The sequence below is a fragment of the Pongo abelii genome, chromosome 16, assembly GCF_028885655.2.
Source record: "Pongo abelii isolate AG06213 chromosome 16, NHGRI_mPonAbe1-v2.0_pri, whole genome shotgun sequence".
NCBI lineage: Eukaryota > Metazoa > Chordata > Mammalia > Primates > Hominidae > Pongo > Pongo abelii.
The window spans coordinates 86,070,888-86,097,502 of record NC_072001.2 but is presented as its reverse complement, the minus strand read 5'-3'; the positions used below and the strand labels follow the sequence as shown (position 1 = coordinate 86,097,502).

Genomic DNA, 26,615 nt, shown 5'->3' with positions numbered 1-26,615 from the left:
GGTACTGTATATACATACAATGAAATATTTTACAGCCTTAAAAATGTAGGAAACCCTGCCATTTGTTGCAAGATGGATGAACCTAGAGGACATTATGCTAAGTGAAATAAGCCAGTTAGGGAAAAACAAATGTTGTATGATTCCATTACATAAGGTATCTAAAATTGTCAAACTCATAGAAGCAGAGAGTACAATAGTGGTTTCCCCATACTGGGGGAATGGGGAAAATGGGGAGTTGTTAAATGGTTATAAAGTTTCAATTATACTAGCTGAATAAGTTCTAGAGATCTGCGGTAAAACATAGAGCCTATAGGCACAGTTAACAATAGATAGTGTGCAATTCAAAATTTATTAAGAAGGTAGATCTTATGTGAAGTGTTCTAGTCATAAATAAACAAAACAAAACAAACAGGCAACAAAAAACAAAAGGGAACTTCGGAAGGTGTTGGATATGTCTGTTACTCCGATTGTGGTAATGGTATCATATGGTGTTTGCATTAAGCCCAAACCCATCAACATTGTACACATTAGACATGTGTAGTTCTTTGTATATCAGTTATACCTCAATAAAACTATTAAAAGGGTCAAATTTTAAAAATGAAAATAAAAAATGAATGGCTAAAAAATAAATTAGATATTAATTGCAATGCCAAAAAAATCCCACAATAATAAATTACTGGAAATTACTATCTCCAAAAGAAAGAGTGAGATGGAGGGAGGGGGAGGGCAGTAGAGAGGACATGACTGAAGGAAAAAGAGAAAGAAAGAAAGGAAGAGAAGGGAGGGGAGGGAAGGGGAGGAGAGGAGGAAGAAACTCTCCATGACATAAAAGATGTTCAAGCCTAGGAAATGGCTTTCTTCTTGGCACATCTGTACTGAAAATTTCCTCTTGTTTCACCCTTGGAGACTTTGCTGTTGTTGGCTGGGTCTGCCTGCTCACGCTCCATTTGACTCTGTTGCACAACTCTCATTTCAGTGTTCTGTCAGTTGTGGTGCTGGAATCCAGAGAAGAAAGCAGGTGTGTCAAAGGCTGACAGCCAAAGGTCGGCGCGTCCCCCTCAGTGAGATGATGTGCAGGGATCTACCAGGGCTCCCTCTTGTAAGATCTTGCCAGATGCCTGAGTGCAGTAGTAAGTATGCGGTGTCCATGCTTCACCAAGATATGCTGATTCTGTTCATTTTGTCCCGATGTCTTTATTTTCCATACGTCAACAGATTTCTAATCTGTGGGTAAGGCAACTCAAGCTGAACTCAGTATTGTTTTCGGCAGCGATCGGTAGAACGTGGAAGACCAAGATATAGTTCTAAGAAAAGTCTGTTTTAAGAAATGTCCGCCCACTTAACAAATGCATCTTTTAGGCTTCCTCATTTGGATTTATGTCCTCTACTTTACCATAATTTCTTCTGCTTAGAGTTCAAGAGTGTTCCCTGTAGAAGTTAAGCCGAAATACCTCCTGGTTCACTTTGCTAGGAATGCATTTGGACTTAATTAAAAGTAGAAGAGCTACGTATTTTTAAGCATTCAAGTATTTTTTCTTGTGTATAATCTAAAATTGGCAAGGATAAAAACACGAAAGAACTTTGATTTAAAAATGGCAGTTTGTACACCTCAATTAATTATGAATAATGAGCTTACTATAAAGAGTTCATATTATGGCTTCATTATAGCCAAAGCTAATATGCATGTAGCATTCATCTGTATTTTCAGTGTACATGATAGAATATATGTTTACACATGAATATGTATGTTTCATATAAGAGTTATGTGGGCCGGGCGCAGTGGCTCACGCCTGTAATCCTAGCACTTTGAGAGGCTGAGGTGGGTGGATCATGAGGTCAGGAGATCAAGACCATCCTGGCTAACACGGTTAAACCCCGTCTCTACTAAAAATACAAAAAATTAGCCGGGCATGGTGGCACACTCCTGTAGTCCCAGCTACTCGAGAGGCTGAGGCAGGAGAATCTCTTGAACCTGGGAGGCGGAGGTTGCAGTGAGCCGAGATCGCACCATTGCACTCCAGCCTGGGCGACAGAGTGTGAGACTGTCTCAAAAAAAAAAAAGAAAGAAAGAAAAAAAGAGTTATGTGTTAAAACATGTAAGCTGAGGGCGGCCATGACAGCAATTGAAAAGCAGGCAGCAGAGTGGTGGTGAGGAAGTTGGGAAGGGAGGTAGGGAACAGGCATAGTGGAAATAACAGCTTTGGAGTTCACTTACCACTTTTTCACTATCTTTAATTACTCACCTGTAAAATAACATTTATTATATCAGTTACCCTCCTGAACTTTTGGTAAGGAAAAAAATTAAAAATGAGCTATTCTTATTTTAATGCTGCTTAGGAGAGGAAAACATATATATATATATATATATATATATATATATATATATATGTCTTATATATATGTTATATATGTTTTATATATATATGTTATATATGTATGATATATAACATATATATAAAACTTCAATTTACCAACACGTTTCCTGGAGAAACTCACAAAACAAAATAAGACAAATAATTAAGTTTTTTTTTAAGTAGTGACATTTATTGAGCAATTACTATGTGGAGTTCTTTGCATGCATTATCTCATTTAGTCCCCTGAACAACATTGTGAGGCAGATACTATCTCCATTTGGAGATGAGAAACCCAAGACATAGAAAAGGCATGAGACTTGCCTAAGACTCCCTGGCTGCCAGCTGACCTGCTTGACCACAAGTCTGTCTGATTCGTTAGCCCACGTTTTTAGCTTCTTCTCTATGCTGATTCATGGACAACATTAACATTTTTTTCCTGAGAAACACATTTCCAAAATCTTGAGTCCAAAAACTTAAGATTCCAAGTTGTAAAGTCTCCTGGAATTCAGGAGTGTCTGTAACATATGGCGTACTATCATGCTTCGTTCAAGTTGCCTCTCTATCTGATTTTTATTAATTGCGGATGGTTGCATAGCAGTGTGGCTAGACTGTAAAAACTGCCTTAGAGGAGAGTGAAATTAAAGTGATACTGGCAGCTTCCTCTAAAATAATAACAGAATAGCATGTGGAAATACATTGTGGTTATTAGGGCATCCAATGTGGTACAAGATGAAATTATAAATTATTTTGGCATGCATTGAGGAGCAGAGAAAATTACAAGTTGTAGGGAGAAGAAAAAAAGACAGTAATATTTTTTCTTTACTCCACCCCACTCCTGCCTGCCAAACATGTAGGTCATGAAGGTAGACAAGAGACAGGAACGCATGCTCCCAGCACAGCCAACGCACCCTGAGTTGGGCCCCCACTTCAGCTATAGCCTCGCCTCACTCCATAATCTTTGATCACTAGCCCTTGCTTGCTGAAATTTAGGTTCTGCTTCTACACTTTCACATAGCATCCTCTTCACCACCATATGACAGAGCAAGAGATGAGGTTGGCATTCTCTTATCCTCTCTACACCATTTCCCTGCTGTCTTCACATACTTAGCATGTAGATTGCCCCGTCTCATACCTTCAAAGGCCGTGTGCAGACCCTACAAGTCACTCTTCACCCTTCTTCAGGACACACCACCACCAGGACCATGATTTCTCTCCAACATTTCCTAACATACAAGACAACCAATATCTGTGATGATGACCTTTCTAACACCTGATATCCCAATTACCCAACCTCATCAATTCCACTGACCCCATCACCTTGGCATGGTAACCCCTTAGACTTCCTCACTACTTGGCACTCAGAATTAGCTTCTTGTTCTGCCTTACCCTCAACTCACTCCTGCTTATTTAGTTAGTGCCTCACCATGACCTCTGGTTCTTCCATATCTCCTTATTATCCCCAGTTTCTGCTCTTGCACTAGAAACCTTAGCCGGCATTCCTTAGGTCTCCAGTTAACCAACTCTATTGCCAAATCTTTATACCTTTCATTAACCTCCTGTACTGACTCTTGCTCAGCTTCAACCCTGGTATTACCTTTCAAGTGATTTGTTTGTTGGTGGGTTGGTTCCCTAGCCTGAGCCACTAGAATTTCCTAAAGAAAATAATATCACCATGCTAGTTTGACATGTTTCATATTTATGCTATTTTAGAGGGGCAATAATGGCTTTGTGCCCTATTTTCTAAGAATGCCCTAGAAATTCACCATAGCAACTATTTCCTAACTACTGTACTGACCCATTTCTCTATCAATGAACTTGTCTTTCATTCCATTAGGAATATCAAGACTAAAGTGGCATAATGTCGTGATTTTCCTCTCTGTTTCATCTCAAATCTAACCCCGCTCCTCCTCAGATTAGAAATGTATGATCTACTCCATCCATTATGGAAGGGGGTCCGTAGACAAGAAAATCAGGCCCGGTAGTGCTGTGAACTTTATTTTCTACCAAGGTTTCAATTCTAGAAAATGTGTCCTAATCGGTGCCTTGGGTTTAAGTAAAACCCATCCTCTTTGGAGGGGTGATTTTTCTTGGCTCTGACCATTTTGGTGTGCAGCAGGTCCAAGTCAGGTGGGAAGGATGTCTTCTGCTCCCCCTAGAGGCCAACGGCACACCCTATAGTCCAATGACACCCACCACCTGCTTCTCCCCAAACAATCCCTGCACAGTCCCCTTGTTCAAATTCTTCCCGTCCCCGTATCTAGTGACTGAAGTTCTTCCTGCTCCTGAAGGGTCAACACAAACCCTACCTTCCCCAGTAAGCTTTCTCAGTCACACTTAATATGACATTGTGGTTAAGCTAACTAACCTGAGTTCAAATCCTAGTTCTTCCAATACCTCATCATGTGACACCGAGCAAGTTATTTAATCTATGTGGGTCTCAGTTTTCTCATCTGTAAAATGAGAATAGTCTTTATACCTACCTCACGGGACCGTTCTGAGAATCATGAATTAATACCTATAAAGTGCTTCGAATCAATGCCAGGCACACGCTAAAAGCTCAAAAATATTGATTATTTTTAAGGTCTTTTTATCTCATTTCTATTACAGGTTTAACACAGGATAAAATGTAATAAGTAAGTTGTGCTGTATATTCTGGCCTATTAGGGTATGAGCTTGTACGGGGTAGGTACACAGCACCTCTGGATGTTCTGTTTTGTCTTTTTCTATGTAATCCCCCAACATGTTTATCAGAATGAATTGTATTCATAGACATTCTTTTTAAATATGTTAGATGTGGTTCATTCTCAAAGTGCTGTTAGAAATCTACCTATCTTGGTTTCCAATCAGGCATCTGAAGAAAAGAAGGATAACAGAAATATGTAGTGTTTGATTTTAGATTTTTAAAATTATGACTTTTAGGGTTCCTGAGCTTTGGTAAGGAAGAATTTTTATTTTTCCCCAAAGTACTGAGATCAGGATGGATTAGGGAAGAGGAGCCCAGGCATGTCCTATTTTATTGAAATGTCAAGAAAAATATGCCTCAGCCCCTTCCCAGGGGTATCTCAAATCTACTCTCATCTCTCCTGCCTGTGGTCTCTCTCCTTGTACCGGCACACAGCCTGCGTATTTTTTTTTTTTTTTTTTTTTTTTTTTTGAGACGGAGTCTCGCTCTCGCCCAGGCTGGAGTGCAGTGGTGCGATCTCAGCTCACTGCAAGCTCCGCCTCCCAGGTTCACGCCATTCTTCTGCCTCAGCCTCCGGAGTAGGTGGGACTACAGGCACCTGCTACCATGCCCGGCTAGTTTTTTGGTATTTTTAGTAGAGATGGGGTTTCACCATGTTATCCAGGATGGTCTCAATCTCCTGACCTTGTGATCCGCCCACCTTGGCCTCCCAAAGTGCTGGGATTACAGGCGTGAACCACCGCTCCTGGCCAGCCTGCGTCTTTAGTTCTCCAGCCTCCTACACACCTCTTGGACTTTACCATTAGAATATGGTCTCCCCTGCTCTAACTCCTCCTCTAGCTTTGCTAGTTCTGGCTGCTTCCAGTAACACCCATCCCTGCTTGTCATAGCTGCAGTCGTAGAGACCCAGCCAGGCAAAGGCCTACCGCACCAGCACCCTCGGGCTGGCGGCACTTCCTGCAGGGTCCCAGGACATACGTGTTACTTTTTCTTTGACTCATTCATTGCCTTAATTCATTCAACAAACAGAAGGCAGTGGTCAGTGACACTGGGTGGGCAGAGGTCAGGAAGAAATTCACCCAGGAGGAACTCTTGAGCAGACTTCTGAATGACATGTCTGTTCATCCGGCCCACAGGTGGGTGGATACAGAAGAATGTGAGGAAGGAGAGCAGTGTGGATAAAAGTAGGGGGTGTCAAATGGAGTGGTAAGTTTGGGGGAACTTCAGCAGATTCCATAGGACTAGAACATAGGTTCAAGAGAGAGCTTTCAAAGTTAGCTATAGAGACTCTTGAACTCCATGTGAAGGAGTTAAAATTGTATCCAAGAAGGAATGACTTGGTCAGGTTTTATTTTAGTTCATTTACTCTAAGAGCTATATAGATATATTGGGTAAATATGAGAGTAAGGCTGGGAGTCTAGTGAAGGGGATATGGCAATATCTTCGTGAGAGAGCATGAGAGTAGAAGCAATGGGAATGAATTCTAACGATGTTTCACATGTGTCATCTAAATTCCTGATTCCTGATGAGAGTTGGGAGCTATAGGACAGAGACAGTGGTGGGTTTGTGAATGTTGAACAGCTGGCTTCGGTAGTAGGGTGGTGAGTGGGGGAGGTAGCTATCATTTGTTGTGGTCGCCTATTTCCATAGTGTAAATACTCCCATCGTAGCTGGTTTCCAGCTACCAATGTGACGTCATCGAATGCAGAGTTGGGAATAGTTGCTAGCAGTCTCACTGACTTGTGATTCAGGGAGAGGCAGGGCCAGCACACCACTGGACAGGAGGAAATCTAGATCAGTGGTCTACAGCCATTTTGGCACCAGGGACCAGTTTCATGGAAGACAGTTTTTCCACAGACCAGTCGTGGGGGATGGTTTCGGGATGATTCTAGCACATTACATGTATTGTGTACTTTCTTTATATTATTATTACATTGTAATGTGTAATGAAATAGTTATATAACTCACCATGATGTAGAATCAGTGAGAGTCCTGAGCTTGTTTTCCTGCAACTAGATGGTCCCATCTGGGGATGATGAGAGACAGTGACACATCATTAGTCATTAGATTCTCATAAGGAGCCCGCAACCTAGATCCCTCACATGCACAGTTCACAATAGGGTTTGTGCTCCTATGAGAATCTTTTTTTTTTTCATTTATTGGACTCATATTATGCTACTAAATTTTTTTTTTAATTATACTTTAAGTTTTATGGTACATGTGCACAACGTACAGGTTAGTTACATATGTATACATGTGCCATGCCGGTGTGCTACACCCATTAACTCGTCATTTAGCATTAGGTATATCTCCTAAAGCTATCCCTCCCCCCTCCCTCCACCCCACAACAGTCCCTAGAGTGTGATGTTCCCCTTCCTGTGTCCATGTGTTCTCATTGTTCAATTCCCACCTATGAGTGAGAATATGTGGTGTTTGGTTTTTTGTTCTTGAGATAGTTTACTAATGCCGCCCACTCATCTGACAGGAGGTGGAGTTCAGGCAGTAATGGCAGTGATGGGGAACGGCTGTAAATACAGATGAAGCTTCGCTCACTGGCCTCACTCACCTCCTTCTGTGAGGCCTGATTCCTACCAGGGGGTTCGGGGGTTGGGGACCCATGATCTAGATGATTCCCTAGTTTCTGGCTTGAGTAAATTGGCAGAAGTTGATGCCATTAACTTGGGGAATATAAGAAGAGGAGAATAATTGGGATGGGATAGGGTAGGGGGCATATAACGTGTTTAGATCAGGGGTCCCCAACCCCAAAGCCATGGACGAATACTGGTCCATAGCCTGTTGGGAACTGAGCTGCACAATAGGAGGTGAGCAGCGGGCAAGCAGGTGTTACCACCTGAGCTCTGCCTCCTGTCAGATCAGCAGTGGCATTAGCTTCTCATGGGAACACAAACCCTATTGTGAACTGCGCATGTGAGGGATCTAGGTTGCAGCTCCTTATGAAAATCTAATGCCTGATGATCTGAGGTGGAAGAGTTTCATCCCAAAACCATCTAGCCCCCAATCCCCACCCCCACAACTGGTTTGTGGAAAAACTGTTTTCCATGAAACCAGTACCTGGTGCCAGAAAGGTTGGGGACTGCTGGTTTAGATTATGATCATTTAAACTTGAGGGACCTGGAAGAGATTTCCAGTAATAAGTGGATCATTAGGTCTGAAGTTCCAGAAAGAGATCTAGGCTAGACAGATAAACTTGAAGGCATTAACCTAGAGTTGTTAGTTAAAACTACAAAATCATCCAAGGAAAAGCATAGAGCAAGAGAGAAAGTGGCCATGCATTGGCACCTGAGGGGTAGAAACAGCCAGCTGGGTACTGGCAATGGGTGGTCAGAAAGGACCAGAAAAAAAAAGGTAAAAAAAAAAAACTTAGGGAGGAGAGACTTCTTCATGAAGTGAGTGATTAAAGGTACCAAATGCCCTAAGATGGTCAAGTAAGGATACTGAAGAGAAGGCATTGAATTTGTCACTAGGGGATCCTTGGTTGTCTCTTCCAAGTAACATTTAATGTGGTGTTGGGAGCAGAAGCCAGACTGAAGTTGGTGGAAGAGTAACACAGAAGCAACCTGAATTTACTGTAGCTGGGCCTCCATGGGCCTCAGGGGCCTCCACTGCTCATTTTGGAATCCACCCACAGCATCCCTGGTGGCCTCCTCTCAGCCTGCTGTGTTCAGAGAAGCCTGAAGAGAATCCAGAGTATCTGCCCAGGTTCTTGGTACAGCTTCAAATGAGCTTCTCAGATCTTTACTCCTATTGGGAGGAGTGGAAACGAGCACCAGCCCAGCAGCCATATTCAGGGCTGGTTCCTGAGAGGCCAGGGTTCCAGCAGGGTAATAGGAAGGTATTGATGCTGTGTCATGGCCAGAGCAAATGCTGCCAAGACCATGCAGAAATATCCAGCCAGATGGCTTGTGGTAGAAACTTGGCATGGCACCAGGACTTGAAGCCATGCCAGGGATATGACTGGAGTAAAGGCAGGACCCAGCAAGCAAGGAGCTGAGGTCATTGCCATAGATGGCCTTGGGCACCCAGAACTGGCCTTGACTGGGTGTGGCAGGCTGACACAAAGACCCAGAGAGAGGACTTACAGAAGAAAGCTCGTTTCATTTTCTAGAATGTGGCATTTCTCACATTTAGCACAGTGGGAGAGGTGGAGGGATGGGTTGATGCTCTTGCACAGCCCAGCAGCCCCTTCAGGAGGGTGCTGCAGTAGGTACCTGGCCACTGTCTGCAGAGTGCATGATGCCCCTGCCTAATGAGGCTTGGCCAGTGTTGCTGTTTTGGGGCATTTCCAGGTGAGAGAGGAAGGTCACCCCAAACCAGACCAGTTTCTTGCCCAAGAACTATGTTCGATGATGCCACGTTCCAGGCACTGCTCTCAAAGAACTCACAGGAGCCCCAAGAGAGGAAGTGGCTCAAACTGTGGAACCTGGCAGCCTGGCAGAGCCCATGAATTCTGATCTCTGGCTGGAATCCCCGTTTACTCCCCAGGCACACCTGCCAGTCAAAATGCCCCATACCCCAGTGTGAGCAATGGCCAAAGCAGGGTTGGGAAAGGGACCATCTGGGGCCACAAGGCCTGCCTTCCAGTAAATGGGCATGCAGCCACAGGGAGCAGCTGGGCTTCTCCTGTGTTCACCCCACCATTTGGGCAGGCTCTTCACCAAGGCTACGCCCTGCCCACCACCTGAGGCTTCATGGCCTACCTTAAAAGGAGTCAGAATCCCATCAACTTTAAGCCCCAAGCTCAGCTGAGGGACATGTGGTACTAGTGGAACTGAGCATCACTAGAACCCACCTTCCTGCTGGTCCCAGGGCACCAGGATGCTTTGTGGGCCTCATGTTAGTCTCAGGTCATCCCCAGCTTGAGCTGTTTAGCCAGATGTTCCCCCATGTGTGCTTCCACACCATCCCAGTGAGAGCAAGAACATTGAAGCTTCCACCCGATCTGTAGCAGCCACTGCTACCTTGAAACACTCGATCTCCACACATTCCTCAGTTGTATTAATTCAAAAGTTTGACTGAACACAGTTTATGCTCTGCTTGCAAAGAGTGAGTTACAAAACCATCCATGTGCACATCCATCTTTTATATTGTCCACCACTGAAAGGCCCATAGCCAGACAGTGTCCACCTGGATCTTTTTAAATAATGATAGTTACATGGGTAGGCATACCCTGCCTTGTTACAATAGGCTACTTCTAAGTATTCATAACATGCAATCCTATTAGTAAAAATAGAAGCAGATGAGTAATAAAAAAAGGAGAACAAACAACGTTAATATGTGATTGTGTCTTGAATTTTATATTCCTTTTACATGTAGGCACTAATTTGGCTCCACACTTGCTTTAACAGCCATCTTGAAAAAGGCAACCTTGCCAGTTACAGTTTAGGAAATGAGCTAATTACTCAGAGTAAAGTGTAATGATTCCTGATGCTAAAACCAGAAAGAAATCCTCCCGTGATCCTCTTGCAGAAGACACTGGATATTGTGAAGACGAGAATGTGCTCACAGACAACACAGATGCTGCTTCCTATTTTCCCTTCCCTCTTGACCAGCAGCTTCCTGTGAAATTGTCTTTCAGTGAAAGAAACTGGGTCAGGAATACCTTTCTCTGCTGCTTTGGCTTAATTCAGGTACACGCTGGGGTAATGGTCTCTCAAACTTTGCTGCACATTTCAGTCAACTGGGGAACTTTAAAAAATTCTGATGCCCTGGCTGCACCCCATAAGTCAGAATTTCTGGGGATGGGACCCAGGATACTGAGATTAGTGAATACTAACAATAACAGGTGATTCTAACAAATAGCAAAGTTTGAGAGCCATTTTTTTAGAGCATCTATGGTCAGAGTTGATATTGAACCTGCACATACCAGTATGTCCATACTGGTTCTTAAAATATGGTCAGAAAAAAAAGAATTAGTAAACAGCCTCTGCCTGAACCCCATGAGCATTTCTCACCTGCTCAGGCCACTCTGCCAGTAACCGCCTGACTTGTCCATAATCGAACAGCTATGGGGTTAACACTTCGTACCATAGTAGGCCTCCAAGACCCTATTCCAGTGCTATAGCCAGACACATTCTGTTGATTGAGCCCTTGCTGTGAAGATTTAGTATTTTGAACACCATCTATATTATCTATAGTAATGGATTGACTATAAATTTACCAGGGAGTCTTCCATACATTTTTTTCACCTTCTGATTGTTGAACAATAGAAAGTTCAAAATTGTATTCTAGCCAGATAAGGGGAAATTTACATGCCTTAACTGGCTGGGGCCATTTGACATACTTTGTAGATACTCTGTCTCCCAAAAAGTAAAAGTATGTATGTGGCAGTTCATCCGGCTCCACTTAGAGATGATGTGACAGAGCATTTTCAAGCAGAACTGTGGACCCATCCTGAGATCAATAGACCTGACCTACCAATTGCATCTGTATGGAATTTGTATACAAACAAATTATGTATGTCCTTCACCAAGAACATTCTCTACCACAGAAATTATGGGTTCACCTCCATTGTTTCCCTGAACCTGTTGACACCACGAAACCCCAATAGGCAGCCAGACTTCAAAGGGCTCATGAGGCATGCAAGAAGACTTCAGTTATTCTCAGTTCTCAGGGTACCAGTAAACACACTGTAGCCAGTGCCAAGGGCCTGAGAAGGCTATGAAAGAGGAATCTCAATCTGCTGCTTCTCCCAGCGTGTGCTACAACAAGGAGGACCTGTAACTGGGGTCCCCCAAGGTAAATTAGGTCCCAATTTCATGACCTTCTAAATCCAGCAGTATTCTTGATGTTAGTCCAGTATCTCTTCTGCACTCACTAGTGCTTCCAAGCCCTCCATCCTACACTCCACAATCTGCTCAGGAACCTAAATACATCATCAAAGAGGATCCAGACTTCCACCCATATCACCGTCCTTCTCCCACGCCTACCTCAGAATCGCCCCAGAACACATCGAGCCTTCTCTCAGGTGAAACAAGGGAGAGAAATGCTTCTCTTGGGGACAGGATCTGAGAAGTATTGTCTTTGGGCCTAGCCCATTAAGAGGAGCCAATGCCCAGGAACAAGTCAAAGCCAACCCCATCTCTGTTCCCTCTCAGTCTGCCCTGCTGTGCATTGGCTGCACCTGCCCTTGTCACCAGATCAGTGGTGACAGCAGTTATATGTGAGAGCTCATTATGTGCCCGCTACTGTGCTGTGCACTTGATATAAACAATCTGACTTAATTTTTACTTCCCTCCCAATGAAAGCACTAATATTATTCACATTTCACAGGTGAGAAAACTGAGGCTGAGAGAGATGAAAGAATTTGTCCAAGTGGCAGGGCTAAGATTCAAACTCAGGCTTATCTGGCTTCAAACTGCCTATGCCACCTGTTCGTTTTTGATCACGGCTCCCCATTGCTTCTTCAGACCCCCATGCTAGTTTAATCGACATATTTGGGTTATATTTTGCAGCTGGCCAACCTCAGCCTCCTTTCAGACCCTTCAAATACATTTGCTCACATTCCCACTCTCACTTCCTCCCTCAGATTTGGTGTACCCATGGCTCTAAGCCAGAGGGTCTCTCTGCCAGATAGTAGAGACCTGACATATCAGACCCTTATTGATGGAAACGTACCCAGAGGCTGGGTAATTACGGAGCCATTATATGAGCATGGCCTCGAACAAATATTCCTCAAATCTAGAAATAACTATTCCCTACATTTCACCAAATCATTTAACCTCATGCCTCCCCAAACCAGGGTTTTGTCAAATAACTTACACATTTTCATGCAACTCATTCACAGTTGCATTCTTTGCCACTAAAGTACTAGATAGTTGTGAAATTTACCCCAATCTGTGGATGTATAATGTTATTCATGGTTTTATTCTTGAATGTTTTAAAATAGTAAAAAAGGCACATTTGTTAGCCTGTATCAGCCTTGAAAGATTACTGTCAAAAAGTCTGTATTTTTGAGATGTTTCTTTGTATTTTCTTTTCTTCCTTTTTTTTCTGGGAGAAATCAAATCAGAGATGAAGACAAAACTTGGTGAGCAGGGTCCTCAGATCCTCAGTGTCCAGAGAGTCTACATTCAGACAAGGGAAGAGAAGCGTATTAACCTGACCATTGGTAGCAGAGCCTATTTGCTGCCCAACACATCCGTGATTATTAAGTGCCCAGTGCGACGGTTCCAGAAATCTCTGATCCAGTGGGAGAAGGATGGCCGTTGCCTGCAGAACTCCAAACGGCTTGGCATCACCAAGTCAGGCTCACTAAAAATCCACAGTCTTGCTGCCCCCGACATTGGCGTGTACCGGTGCATTGCAGGCTCTGCACAGGAAACAGTTGTGCTCAAGCTCATTGGTACTGACAACCGGCTCATCGCACGCCCAGCCCTCAGGGAGCCTATGAGGGAATATCCTGGGATGGACCACAACGAAGCCAATAGTTTGGGAGTCACGTGGCATAAAATGAGGCAAATGTGGAATAACAAAAATGACCTTTATCTGGATGATGACCACATTAGTAACCAGCCTTTTTTGAGAGCTCTGTTAGGCCACTGCAGCAATTCTGCAGGAAGCACCAACTCCTGGGAGTTGAAGAATAAGCAGTTTGAAGCAGCAGTTAAACAAGGAGCATATAGCATGGATACAGCCCAGTTTGATGAGCTGATAAGAAACATGAGTCAGCTCATGGAAACTGGAGAGGTCAGCGATGATCTTGCATCCCAGCTGATATATCAGCTGGTGGCGGAATTAGCCAAGGCACAGCCAACACATGTGCAGTGGCGGGGCATCCAGGAAGAGACACCTCCTGCTGCTCAGCTCAGGGGGGAAACAGGAAGTGTGTCCCAAAGCTCGAATGCAAAAAACTCAGGCAAGCTGACATTCAAGCCGAAAGGACCTGTTCTCATGAGGCAAAGCCAACCTCCCTCAATTTCATTTAATAAAACGATAAATTCCAGGATTGGAAATACAGTATACATTACAAAAAGGACAGAGGTCATCAATATACTGTGTGACCTTATTACCCCCAGTGAGGCCACATATACATGGACCAAGGATGGAACCTTATTACAGCCCTCAGTAAAGTAAGTAAAATAAGAATGCAGTATTCATTTTTGCACTACCTTCTTAATGGCTATTCCAGTTTTCTTGAAAACATTTTCAAATTCCTCTCCTAAGCATGTGTTTCCAGTAGGATTCTTTAGGAAAGAAACTAAAAAATGTTAGGATGTGTTTTTCACATATGCGTTGGAATTTTTAAATTCAACCGCCGTATCATCCCAATCGCTGTCATAGAGGTGTGATATGACTGGATCCAGCAAGAATAAGTTTAAGCGTGTATACACTCCCCCTTTAATCAGCACTTAGCATTTAAAAATAAAACCAATATAAGGCCATTTTAAAAGTAAGCTTACTAATAGTAATCCTACATTATGTTGGAACTGCAAATCAGAATTTACAGAGCTCTTCCATATCTAGGAGATGTGGTATCTCATTTGAGCTCACATCAGCCCCAGGAGATGGGCAGGGCAGGGGTTAACCTTTCTGATGAAGTCATTGAGAAGCAGAATCCCATGACTACTTCATGGCCAATCAGAACCAAGGGCTGTATCTCTTGAATACCCACCAGTGGTATTTGAGTATCACACAAATATGTAGCCCTGTCAAAAGCTTGGGTATCTGAAGTAGTTTTCTATTATCATGCAATTTTCAAATGTCATACAATCCAAAAATAAGAATCAAAGTGTTTTGAGATGTTCAAAACACAATATTAAGTCATATATTATTCTGATCTCTATGCCAGTGTAAAAATGTCACATTTCCTTTATTTTACATAGCAGACACTAATTTACTTTTGCATTCTTTATTGCCTTCAAATCTTGCTGTTTGTATACAAAGGACTATAGACATTGTGCCTTCTTTTGATTCACATTTAAGAGCTTCAGCTGTACCTTATCTGCCTTTAGAGATCGTTAAGAGACACAAATAACACAGCAGATGTGAAACTGTTTTGCATATCACAAGGTACTTTCAAAATGCAAGTTTTAGCATGTCCTTTGTGCATTGAACCTCATATGTGAAACATCGGAAAAAACTTAGGTAAAATTCAGTTTTTTAAAATAATAAACTATTAGGCTATATCTTAAAAAGGTAGAAAAAATCTGATTTTTGAATTTTTAATGCTAGAACTCTGAACACAAGAGTACAATGAAATTTTAGAAGTAGAATAAACCTTAAAACATAGCAGTTCTCAGAGCTTTTGGTTTTAGACTCTTTAAAATTTAAAAATGATTGAGGAGCCTAAAGAGCTTTTGTAAACGTGAGTTGTATCTATTGCTGTTTACCTCACTAGACATTAAAACCAAGAAACATTGAAAATATCTCTATTAATCTATTTAGAAAAAATAATGGGCCCATAACATGTTCACACAAATAACATATTTTTTGAAAACCATCCCCCCGCCACCAAAATTACTGATAACAGTGGAATTGCTTTCCATCTTTGCAGATCTCTTTAATGTCTGGTATAATAAAAGAAGACAGCTGGATTCTTTTTCCACATCTGTTGTGAAATGTTGTTTTAGTTAAAGTATATGGAGAAAATAAATGTGTGTTATACAAATGTGTTAGCTGGAAGAGAAAGAATATTTTAATACCTTTTCAGATAATTGTGGATACTCTTTAATTCTACACTAAAACTAGACAAAGGGTCATTTCTCAAAGGTTAGTTGAAATGTGCAATCTGAAACTATATTAATGAAATGTTGGTACTCTGTTTAATGAAATCTGCTGTTTTTTTCTTACATTTTGAATAGACTTTTTACCCATACAAGATTTTGTAACACCATACATTGGTCATTTGGAAAATATTGGCTCACTGAGTGATACAGACCTTCCAAATGTTGGTACATTTCATTATGCAATGTAAAAAAAAATACACATTTAAAAAAATCACCATGTATCTCATAAAAAAAGTCTTTACGTTTTGAGAAGCTGTCAGACTTACAGTGGTGGATACCAGTTTTCCAAAATTCTAATTTTCACATCAAAGCTTTTTCATCATTGGCAACAAATACTGTCAGTTGTGTCATTGAATTGGCCAGCTCATTTAAAAAATATATATATATCTACCAAATACCCAACTTTAAATCATAGTGTGGACTTTTTTGTCATAGTTTATTGGTCATTCTTTCAAGTAAAAATCATATTCCATGAAAGAAGCCACCAGTTCTTCAGCATGCAGTGGAAGTGCTTTGTGTGTACTTCCCATTGTGTCATACGGGCTATGAAAAACGTATGGACCCAAGGGTCAAGATTTAGTAAGATTAATACCTTTTACTACTTCATTAAAGACGTTCTTTTTTTTTTTCTTTTCTTTTCTTTATTGAGACAGTCTCGCTTTGTCACCCAGGCTGGAGTGCAGTGGTGGCATCTCAGCTTACTGCAACCTCTGCCTCCTCGTTTCAAGTGATTCTCCTGCTTCAGCCTCCCAAGTAACTGGGATTACAGGTGCACACCACCACCCCCAGCCAATTTTTTGTATTTTTAGTAGAGATAGGGTTTCACCATGTTGGCCAGGTTGGTCTTGAACTCCTGACCTCAAGTGATCCACCCACCTCGGCCTCCCAAAGTGCTGGGATTACAGGCATAAGTCACCGTGCCCAGCTATTAAGGACATTCTTAAGGGAAACTGGCATTTTTTTTTCTCTGCAAGTAAAACATAGTAGTCAAGAATACAGTGATTGCTAGTACATTTCAATATCACTGTCTTGGTTCATGCTAAGGTGCCAGCAGTCTTACCAACACTGCCTTTGCACTCTCAGTGCAAAGGTCAATACCGTTTTTAAAAAGGCTAATTAATGGCTTCATATTATTACAAAACTAGCTTTGACTTCATAGACTTCTGGGGGGTTCATGGACTACACTTTGAAGACTGCTAACTTGGTTCAATAATCCATTTTATAAATTATAAGGAAAGAGAGGCTGACAAGGTTGAAGTGGTCTGTTGACCTATAGCCATATAAGTACTACAATGATATAGAGGAGCCTGGTCAGTTTAAATAAATATTTGTTGAATTGAGTTCATTTTAAATAAATTGACTTGATGGAATGGAGTTAACATAAGTTTATCAGGCTGAGATCCCTGGAGCTTGTATAAAGAAGTTTTGACATGGTACATCCTCCTCAGATGTGTTTCTGCATCCTTTAAGGATCAACCATTCAAAACAGAAGCAATTTCATATGTCTAATAAAAGGTTTTGTTTTTAATTTTTAGGATAATAAGATCCATTTTCATTTCTATTTTTCCTCCAAAACCTACCCAATTAATTTGTTCAATTTATGTTTAATTCCCTTTACATAACAGATGTTCTCATCTTTAAATATACTTTCTGAATCTTACAAATCTTTTCAGTTGAAGTAATTGAGAAATGGAATTAGGTTCATGAAGGCCTCTATTCAATGAGAGAAACTGTGTAGGCATGGAGTACTGTTCGGATGCCAATTGAGTAAGAAATCTCAACTAGGAAGAGATGTTTGTGGGTGGATCAATTAGAGATGGTGCCTATAGAAAGATCAACTTTGTTATTACTTCAAGTTAAGAGTAAAATTACGCAGCAGAGGCCAAGGTCATATCTGTTACAGAATTCAACCTGGTGGTTTTCCAGCCCAAGGACAGATCCAGGCTAGGTACCCAGTGGCCCCACCTGTCATGTAAGGTTCATGCATGCTCAGCTATTTCTGATCTCAATGATTTCTCACTGGACTGTTACACTGAAACCTACAAAACAAAGGCATCATTTGAGAATTCCTAAATCATACAAACATATATATGAAATAATTTAAGAAAATGATTTCGTGTGTTTATTTTTCATGTGTAGTCACTGGTTAGACTTTTGCTTTTAACCAACTATTTCTCCTCCATCAGGATTTGACAGTGAAAATCTTGCCTTACTAACAGCGAGGTCTGCCATACTCTTGTTGCTCTGAGACACTTTCGCTGTTTTGAATTCTGCCTGCTTTTGTATATTTCTTACGTGTGCTGCAGCAGGGCTTGTATGCTCTTGGTACTATTGCTCTGTGCCATTATTTCGTACTATTATAATCATTCGTACATTTAGTCATCAAAGATTTTTGAGAACTTGCTATATAAAAGTCTAAGCAGTGAGAATGCACAGCTGTGAATAAGATTTGGTTCCTGCCCTTGAAAAGATCACAGTCTAGTGGGAAGAAATAGATATTTCATCAAATAAATATATGAACCAGAGAAGAAGGAGCCCAGAGGAGACGGAAGATAACTCTAGGAGTATTGGGGAAAACTTTACAGGGGAAATTACATTTGATCCAGGACTCAGTGGGCGGGTCTGAGTTTGCCAGAAAGGAGGAAAGGCATTTCAAATGAACTGAACAACATATGCAAAAGCTGACAGTAATGAAAGATCATGGAATGTTCTGGAAACAGTTAAGGTTCATTATGACTGAAGCATAGAGCGAACGACATGAAGTGACAGGAAATAAAGAAGTGGCACAGTTCATCTCATGATGAAACATACAGTATTTAGAGGGCAGAATAGTCCATATTGCTAAGATCTATAAAGTGAGATGGGGCAGGGGAAAAATAGTATATAAACCACTGATCTGGGTGATTTAGAAGCAGATTCAAATTATTAAGAATAAAATAAAATAAAAGCAGAACAAGCACTCTTCCCTTCGTAACAAAGGTTCTTCTCACCTTTAGATATATTTTCTGAATCTCTGAATAATTATCTAATTGGTTAGGCTACACCTGACCAACTCTGATTCTCAAAGTGGTATTTACACACAGGATTTTAGGAATATCAGTAATTGGGAAACCATAATGAACTCATGCAGGTTAGCCCTAATTCTTAACAGCATGGTCCAAATCCAGTGTATGCCACAGACTTAGTATGATTACCTCAATCGACTTCTTCATACAGGAATAATGAGACCATAATCCATTGCAAAGCAGCCTTAGCCAAAGCCCAATCACTTCCAGCATGAAAATCCAAACTGAAAATCCACACCTGCAGTTTGTTAGGAAGGATTCGGGCAGAAAATGAGTGTTTGACATCCAGCAAATGAATAGGTTTGCTAGGTTGTCTTTTTTTAAAATGTGGCAGATTAAGCATTGAGTTCACCAGAAAAGTCTTTTCTCATGTAAAGTGGGATGGGAAGACTGGATCTCTAAGCACTGTTCAGGTCTAACGTTGCTGTTAACCTATGGCAAGAGGAAGCACTCCACCCTCCTGGCCTATATAGTTCTCTGCTTATAGGCAGGATGCTTGATAAAATTATCCTTTGTGAGCTTTGCCAGCCCAAAGCCTGTAATGGTGTAGTCTTCTCTCTCTGCAACTCACTGTAGCCCTAGGTCAGTTAAATTGTTATATGAATGTGTCCTCTTTCTAACTGTTCTACAGAATAATTTTGGATGGAACTGGGAAGATACAGATACAGAATCCTACAAGGAAAGAACAAGGCATATATGAATGTTCTGTAGCTAATCATCTTGGTTCATATGTGGAAAGTTCTTCTGTGCTGTATGCAGGTAATGCCCACTGTTGAAATCTAGAATGCCTGGTTCTTTATTTTTTATTTTTATTTATTTATTTTTTTTTTTGAGACGGAGTCTCGCTCTGTCGCCCAGGCTGGAGTGCAGTGGCACGATCTCAGCTCACTGTAAGCTCCGCCTCCTGGGTTCACGCCATTCTCCTGCCTCAGCCTCCCTCCCGAGTAGTTGGGACTACAGGCGTCCGCCATCGCGCCTGGCTAATTTTTTGTATTTTTAGTAGAGACGGGGTTTCACCATGTTAGCCAGGATGGTATCGATCTCCTGACCTCGTGATCCACCTTCCTTGGCCTCCCAAAGTGCTGGGATTACAGGCGTGAGCCACCACGCCTGGCCGTTTATTTGTTTTTAACATTAAATTCTAGAGCAGCAGTTCTCATTAGCAGCCGTCAGAATCATCTGGAGTGCCTGTTAAAACACAGATTGCTGGACTCCACACCCAGAGATTCTGGCTCAGTAGGTTTGGGATAGAGTCTGAGAATCAGCATTTTCAACACGTGCCCAGGTTATGCCAATGCTGCTGGTCTGAGGACCACACTGAAAACAGCTGCTGAGGAACTCACTTTCTAAGAATCAGGAAATAATGAGATGGGGTTTAATTGGCAGTGTTGATATTAATGAACTTTGCATTTTTTAAAGTTCCATCAGTCAACAAAAAAAGAATAATTATCTTTTATAGATTGCAATTACCTCCCAGTGGCATACCTGCCAATCCTGAGAAACACCTCCAGGAAGTTGTAACTGTAAAGTAGTGTGAGTCTTCCTAGGAGGTGGACAATGTCCTTTGGATATTAAAATATGCTTTTATTATAAAGAAACATTTTTAGGTGCTAAAGTTGCAGGCAAAGCTACATTTGGCAAGCTCATGTTCTAGAATAAAAATAAAACAAGAGGCCAAAGTGGGTGGTTCTTGCCTGTAATCTCAGCACTTTGGGAGGCTGAGGCAGGAGAATCACTTGAGGCCAGGGGTTTAAGACCTGCCTGGACAGCAAAGAAAGATCTTGTCGCTACAAAAAAAATTTTTTTTAATTAGCCAGGAGTGGTGGTGCATGCCTATAGTCCCAGCTAACTCAGGAGGCGGAGGCAGGAAGGTCTCTTGAGCCCAGGACTTCAAGGCTACAGTGAGCTGTGATCATGCCACTGCACTAAAGCCTTGGCAACAGAGTGAGACCCTTTCACTAAAAAAAAATTAAAATCAAAAATAAATAATAAAACAAGAGAGCCATGCTCCACCTCCCTACTCTGGTTTCTGATATCTGTGGCTCAAATGGACTAAAGTGAGTAGAGAGAGACAATATCAGGAATTCAGGGATTAGAACCTAGCATTTAGTCATTGTTGAGCTTTGTGGCAGGTACTTCACATCTACAAATTGAGGAGGTTGGACTAGCTTTGTTTTTTTGTTTTTTTTTTTTTTTGAGACAGAGTCTCACTCTGTCCTCCAGGCTGGAGTGCGGGGTGGTATGACCTCACCTCACTGCAACCTCCGCTTCCTGGGTTCAAGCAACTCTCCTGCCTCAGCCTCCTGAGTAGCTGGGAGGATTACAGGCAAGCACAACCATGCCCTGCACATTTTTGTATTTTTAGCAGAGACGGGGTTTTGCCATGTTGGTCAGGCTGGTCTCAAACTCCTGACCTCAGGTGATCCACCCACCTTGGCCTCCCAAAGTGCTGTGATTACAGGCATGAGACACCATGCCCGGCTGGACTAGTTGATTTTTTTTTTTTTTTTTTTTTTTTGGAAACAGAGTCTTTCTCTGTTGCCTAGACTGGAGTGCAGTGGTGCGATCTCAGCTCACTGCAACCTCCACCTCCCGGGCTCAAGCGATTCGCCTGCCTTAGCTTCATGAGTAGCTGGGATTACAGATGTATGCCACCACACTCAGCTAATTTTTTTGTATTTGTTTTTAGTAGAGACACAGTTTCACCATGTTGGCCAGGCTGCTCTTGAACTCCTAACCTCAAATGATCTGCCTGCCTCGGCCTCCCAAAGGGCTGGGATTACAGGTGTGAGCCACCGTGCCCAGCCCAGACTAGTTAATTTTAAATGGTCCTTGAATCTGTATGGCTTGAAAATTCTTCTGAGTCCCTTCCCTGGCTGCCTTCCCAAGGCAGGGCCTTCAGGCCTTGGTTTTCTGTGCCTTGATCCTTCGGGCTTGTTCTGTCCTATGAACAACAGCTCCTTTCCTGAAAGCATTAGTTCCAAGGTTCTGGAACTCCTGTGGGAGAATGGGAGCCCCCCTTGCAACTGTCAAGTCTCCCTTAAGCCCATCCCAGAAAAACCCACATTCCTGGTAGAGCTGCTTTGAGGTCCTCAGGAGCCAAAGGATTTGCTGTGAAAACCAAAGTCCTCTCCCAGCCAAAGGGTTCCTATCTTTTCATTTCTCTGGATAGCTTTCCACTGTCCCAGGCACTCCAGGAGAGAAGGGAACATTTGGACCCTCAAACATGATCCTTCCTAGATTATCTTCCCCCAGAATACGTGGTTACCAATATCAATTCTTTCATGCACTAACTGTGCATAGGTGATAAAACAAGTTCAGGGAGCATGATCTCTCCCTTCAGGAGCTCTCATAGTACTAATGTCGGAGTAGGGAAACCAACCATTGCAACAGTGCTAAGGTAAGAGAATGCTCTGTCAAACGTCCTCTCTGGGATGTTGCTTCCCTGACCCTCACATGCTACTGAGAGACTACTGGGTAACTAGTCCCTTATCTCAATACCCACACCCCTGCATAGTAATGGTGTCTCCCACAGGTCTATGAGCTCCTTGAGGACAAGAGAGTGTGTTTTCCAACTTAGTACTGCCATTGTCCACCTCAGGCACAAAGTATGCTTCCTGAGTGAGTGAATAAATTAATCTGGTAACTAAATATCGAAATCCAAAGAAAATAAACATTTTAAAATGGACGTTTGATTCTTTATGACCTTGTTTGTATTATTTTTGCATGCAAATTTTATACATGTATTTGCTTCATATTAATTAAATGTTAACTTTGCATTTTTCTTGCAGACAGTTCTGATCCACTTGTAATAACCTCATATGGTCTCATAAAGTGGGAAGTCAGACATTTTCTCTCTTGAGACTTTTTGCAGTGTAGAGATGTAAATAATGTTTTAAATAGGTCTCCTTGCAATTGATAGTCTTTAAATAGTCTTTTCTATTTTTGATTGAAATGAGTTTATTTCAGTAGGGTCAGAAAGGGCCTCTTTGAACCACATGTTGGGTGAGAGAACTGCAGTTGGAAGAGATCTTCTAACTCAATCATTTTTTTAGTGGGATTCAAACTGAAGTCCAGAGAGGGAAGATTTTGCCCAAGCACACATACAGCTTATTAGAAGAGGCTCAGCAAGAATCGTGGCCTCCTACCTGTCTCATCTTTCTCCAGTACAGCTTTAAATGAGCTCTGAACCGTGGTTACATCCTGGCATCCATATGTCAGCCTGGCTGTGGCACCATATTCAGAAAAACTTTATAAGAATTAGGTACCACATTTATATTGAAAATGCCTGTGTACATCTCCTTCTGCACCATTACACTTTGCGCTTATCGAAAGAGGAGACACTTCTCATCTTGTACCCAGGTGCAGACCACAGAGTGGACACTTGGTAAATGTTTACATTGGAAAAGACCTCTTATTACGCTGGGCCCAATGAGGGACAACAGAATGGATCAGGACCTTCTGTCCTGTCTTCATCAGCACCCTCCCAGTATCTCACATCCCTCCTTCCAGAAAGAGTCAGGTGGTCCCAAGCCCCAGTGTGTTTTGGCCCTGCATTAATTCATTCGTGGCTGCACTGCAGAGACATCATTCCTGCTCTGCCTGTCTTCTTTGCTTCTTATGAGCTTCTGAATTCCTTTTTTTTTTCAAATTATCGAAGAGGAATTTATCCTCAATTTTAGTTGTAAAACCAAAATATCCTCATAGTCTATACATATTGTTGTTGCAATGTACCTTTGAATTCATCAAACCATCTATCCATTCATCCATCTGTCCATATGTCCACTGAGCACCTCCAGGTATGTATGTGCACATCCCCATGGTGCACATTGAGGGATACAGAGAGAACCAGGACTCCACTCTTGCCCTCAAAGGGCTCAACAAAGCTTACCAAATGCAATATGTTTTACCAAAGAGCAAAAGCCTGAACCTGACATAGTTTCCTGCTCCCTTTGAATTCAGAGGCACCTGTCATCTTGTCTGTTGAAAGAAATATCACCAAACCGGAGCACAACCATCTGTCTGTTGTGGTTGGAGGCATCGTGGAGGCAGCCCTTGGAGCAAACGTGACAATCCGATGTCCTGTAAAAGGTAAGTGTGGTCATTTCAGTGGGAGGGTGTGTGGCCATCCCAATGTTGCCAGGAGACACCAGCTGGCATTTTGGTATTCGAGACCTCAGCCTGATAGGTTAAAAAACAGATTTTCCAGCACACTGACAGTGGATCTAACTCTCAAGGGTGAGCTCATACTGGCTCATGAGACAGATGTATAAAACAGAATGCCAAGTTACTTGTTTCCAGTGTGGACTGTGACTGCCATGCACACTGGAATGTTCATATTGGCAAGACCAGAACACTCTGTCCCTATGGGCAGATCTACAAAAGAGGCCAACTTTTAGTCAGAGGGTTTAGTCAACTTTTGGTGAATACAAAGTCAGAGGAAGGGATTTGTGGGAGATTGTAAGACATGTCCTCCAGATAGACAAAAGCTACACTTGGCAAAGCCAGATTGGGGAGCTAGAATGTCTACGTCCCCTGGCCTAGGCTGTCTTCTGGGTTGTCCCTGGGTAAGTGTCAGCAGCCTGTGCCTCAGTGGCTCTTTCTCCTGTGTTTACAACTGCAGACAAACCTCCTTTCTAATGTTCACACTCTTTCTTTAACAGAATTGACACTTTCAGTCTGACCTTGCCTTAACCTAGGGCCATCCTGTCTCATTAAGCCATGGATTCTTAAGTCTTCATCTGGGCCCATGCATCTCTGAACTGTAGATAAATAGTATATGCTGCATATACATGTGCATTTTACAGGGGCCAGGAGAGGTGAGAGTGAGGGGGTTTGTGAATAGCTTTTTATTGCTTCCTTAGAGAAACTTATGAACTCCTCCAAATTGAGATATACTCTTTTAAGATGACTTTGTGTATGCCTTTGATTTACTCTGCATTGACTTAACTCTCCAGACAACTGTATTTCCCTAGCTTCCAAGTTCTACTTAGATACCTGTAGTTGCAGCCCCCCAAGATGAGTCTTTCCTAGGCTGTCACCCTGATAGCCTAGGGTGACAGAGGAGCTTTTGCTGCTGCTCTTAGAAATGCAGTGAGGGTGCATGTAATGAGGGATCCCAGGACACACTTATCCAGCTTTCAGGCTCTCCCTCCACTGTCATGATCAGTTACTTGCCATGTTTCCAAAGCTGCACCTTTGGCTCTACAAACAGTGGAAATTTGCTAACTCCCAAGATACTGTTTTTCACCCCTTAGAAATCCCTGCAGTGTTTGGCCTATGCAGACTTTTGAAAAATTGCTCCAGGCTCCCAACTGACTCCACCCACAAATATGTGAGTTTTCTGGCAAAATACACCCACCATTACAGAAAGGGCCGGCATTCTCTGGCCATAGCAAGGAGAAAAGCAGAACGGAACTCTGCAGATGCCAAGCCACAGATGTCTAAAGTTTCTACAGCCCTACACCTGCAGAGGATTCTGAAAAATAGATCTGACTTCTATTAAGAGAAACCTCAACTTTCAACATGACTTCTAAATTTTTCACTTCCACAATACTTGAAAATCAGGCTTTCAGGGAGATGAGCCATTAAAAGGATTGGAGTGCATTATTTGCTTTCGGAAGTCAAAGACTGGATTAGGTGGAAACTGCAAGTAAAACCTCCAGCAAAGACCATTAAACTCATCTAGTTTTATTCTCATCCAGGCCCAGTCAGACATGGGCTGTCTCTCACCCTCCCCGGCCCCACTGCCCTCCTGCCCTGTGCTGTGGGGCCATGGGTCTGAAGCACTGCTGCCTAGATGGAGCTCAGCACTGGGAGTACTCATCTCCCTCCTTCCTCCCTCACCTTTCAGCTCTTACTAGGAATTGTCCCATTTGGCCTTTCTTTACCTGGCAGTCTTCCCCCATGGACTCAGACCCCAGAACTCCTGATGAATTCTTTCCTTTTAAAAATAAACCTGCCTCCAAATGCACCACAATCATTTTGAGTTATTTGCCATTTTAAACAAACCTGTAGTGAACTTACAGTGTTTTCTTATGGGCAGAAGCCATATCTAATGGAGTTTTCTAGGGAAATTCATCTTTTTTAAGACAGATGGTGAAGTTGATGAAGGGTCAGAAAACTTGAGTTTTACAGACAGTCTTGTCACTAGCTAGTGTATAACCATAGGTGAGTCATATATCTTTCTTCCCTCATCTCTAAAGCAGGGAATATATTATATTAATAGAAGAAGGGACTGTGGTTATCATCCAATTCAGTTTTTCATCTTATAGATGAGTACATTAAAACATAATTTACAAAATTGAACTCTGCTTTACAAATTACATTTTTATATTGCAAATTGGGATTTCTGTAAATCAGTGGCATATATAATTTTTTAATTTTTTTAGTTGCCTTAGAATATTTCCCACTAATTATAATGAACTTATTTTTATAGACCCCAAAACACATATTCATAGCTTCTAGAGAAGTTCATCTTTTTTTATAGCCAAACATGTTTTGTCAACCCATGTGGTATAGATATCAATATGGATTATCCCTAGTCACTCTTAGAGATATTTCTGATAACTATATTAAATAACAGAACCTAAAAGTCCGCATATTTGCCTATTTCTAAAGGTTAAAACTTCTAACTTGCGAGAGTTATTTGCCTTGCTCTTTAAAAAAAAGTTTTTTTCTGTCCATTTGGGTGGGAGTAATTTAAAGTGCACCTTTTTTGCCACCTTCTGGTAAGAAAGAAAAGTTCGTCTGGGGAAAATGACCAGAA

General features: G+C 42.0%; 1 protein-coding gene across 8 annotated transcripts in view; it reads left to right on the top strand.

The window, feature by feature from the left end:
* The window catches only part of ADAMTSL3 (ADAMTS like 3), a 388,590-nt gene that overhangs the window by 314,516 nt on the left and 47,459 nt on the right, over window positions 1–26,615 (top strand). For all 8 annotated transcript variants that reach the window (XR_008513716.2, XM_024232567.3, XM_024232568.3 and 5 more), the window contains 4 exons: window positions 977–1,130; window positions 13,055–14,126; window positions 19,479–19,606; window positions 23,810–23,938. Coding sequence is in view for 7 of the 8 variants with exons in the window: in XM_024232567.3 (XP_024088335.2) it covers window positions 977–1,130; window positions 13,055–14,126; window positions 19,479–19,606; window positions 23,810–23,938 (1,483 nt within the window). In the remaining variant the exon portion in view is untranslated. The remainder of the gene's footprint in view (window positions 1–976; window positions 1,131–13,054; window positions 14,127–19,478; window positions 19,607–23,809; window positions 23,939–26,615) is intronic.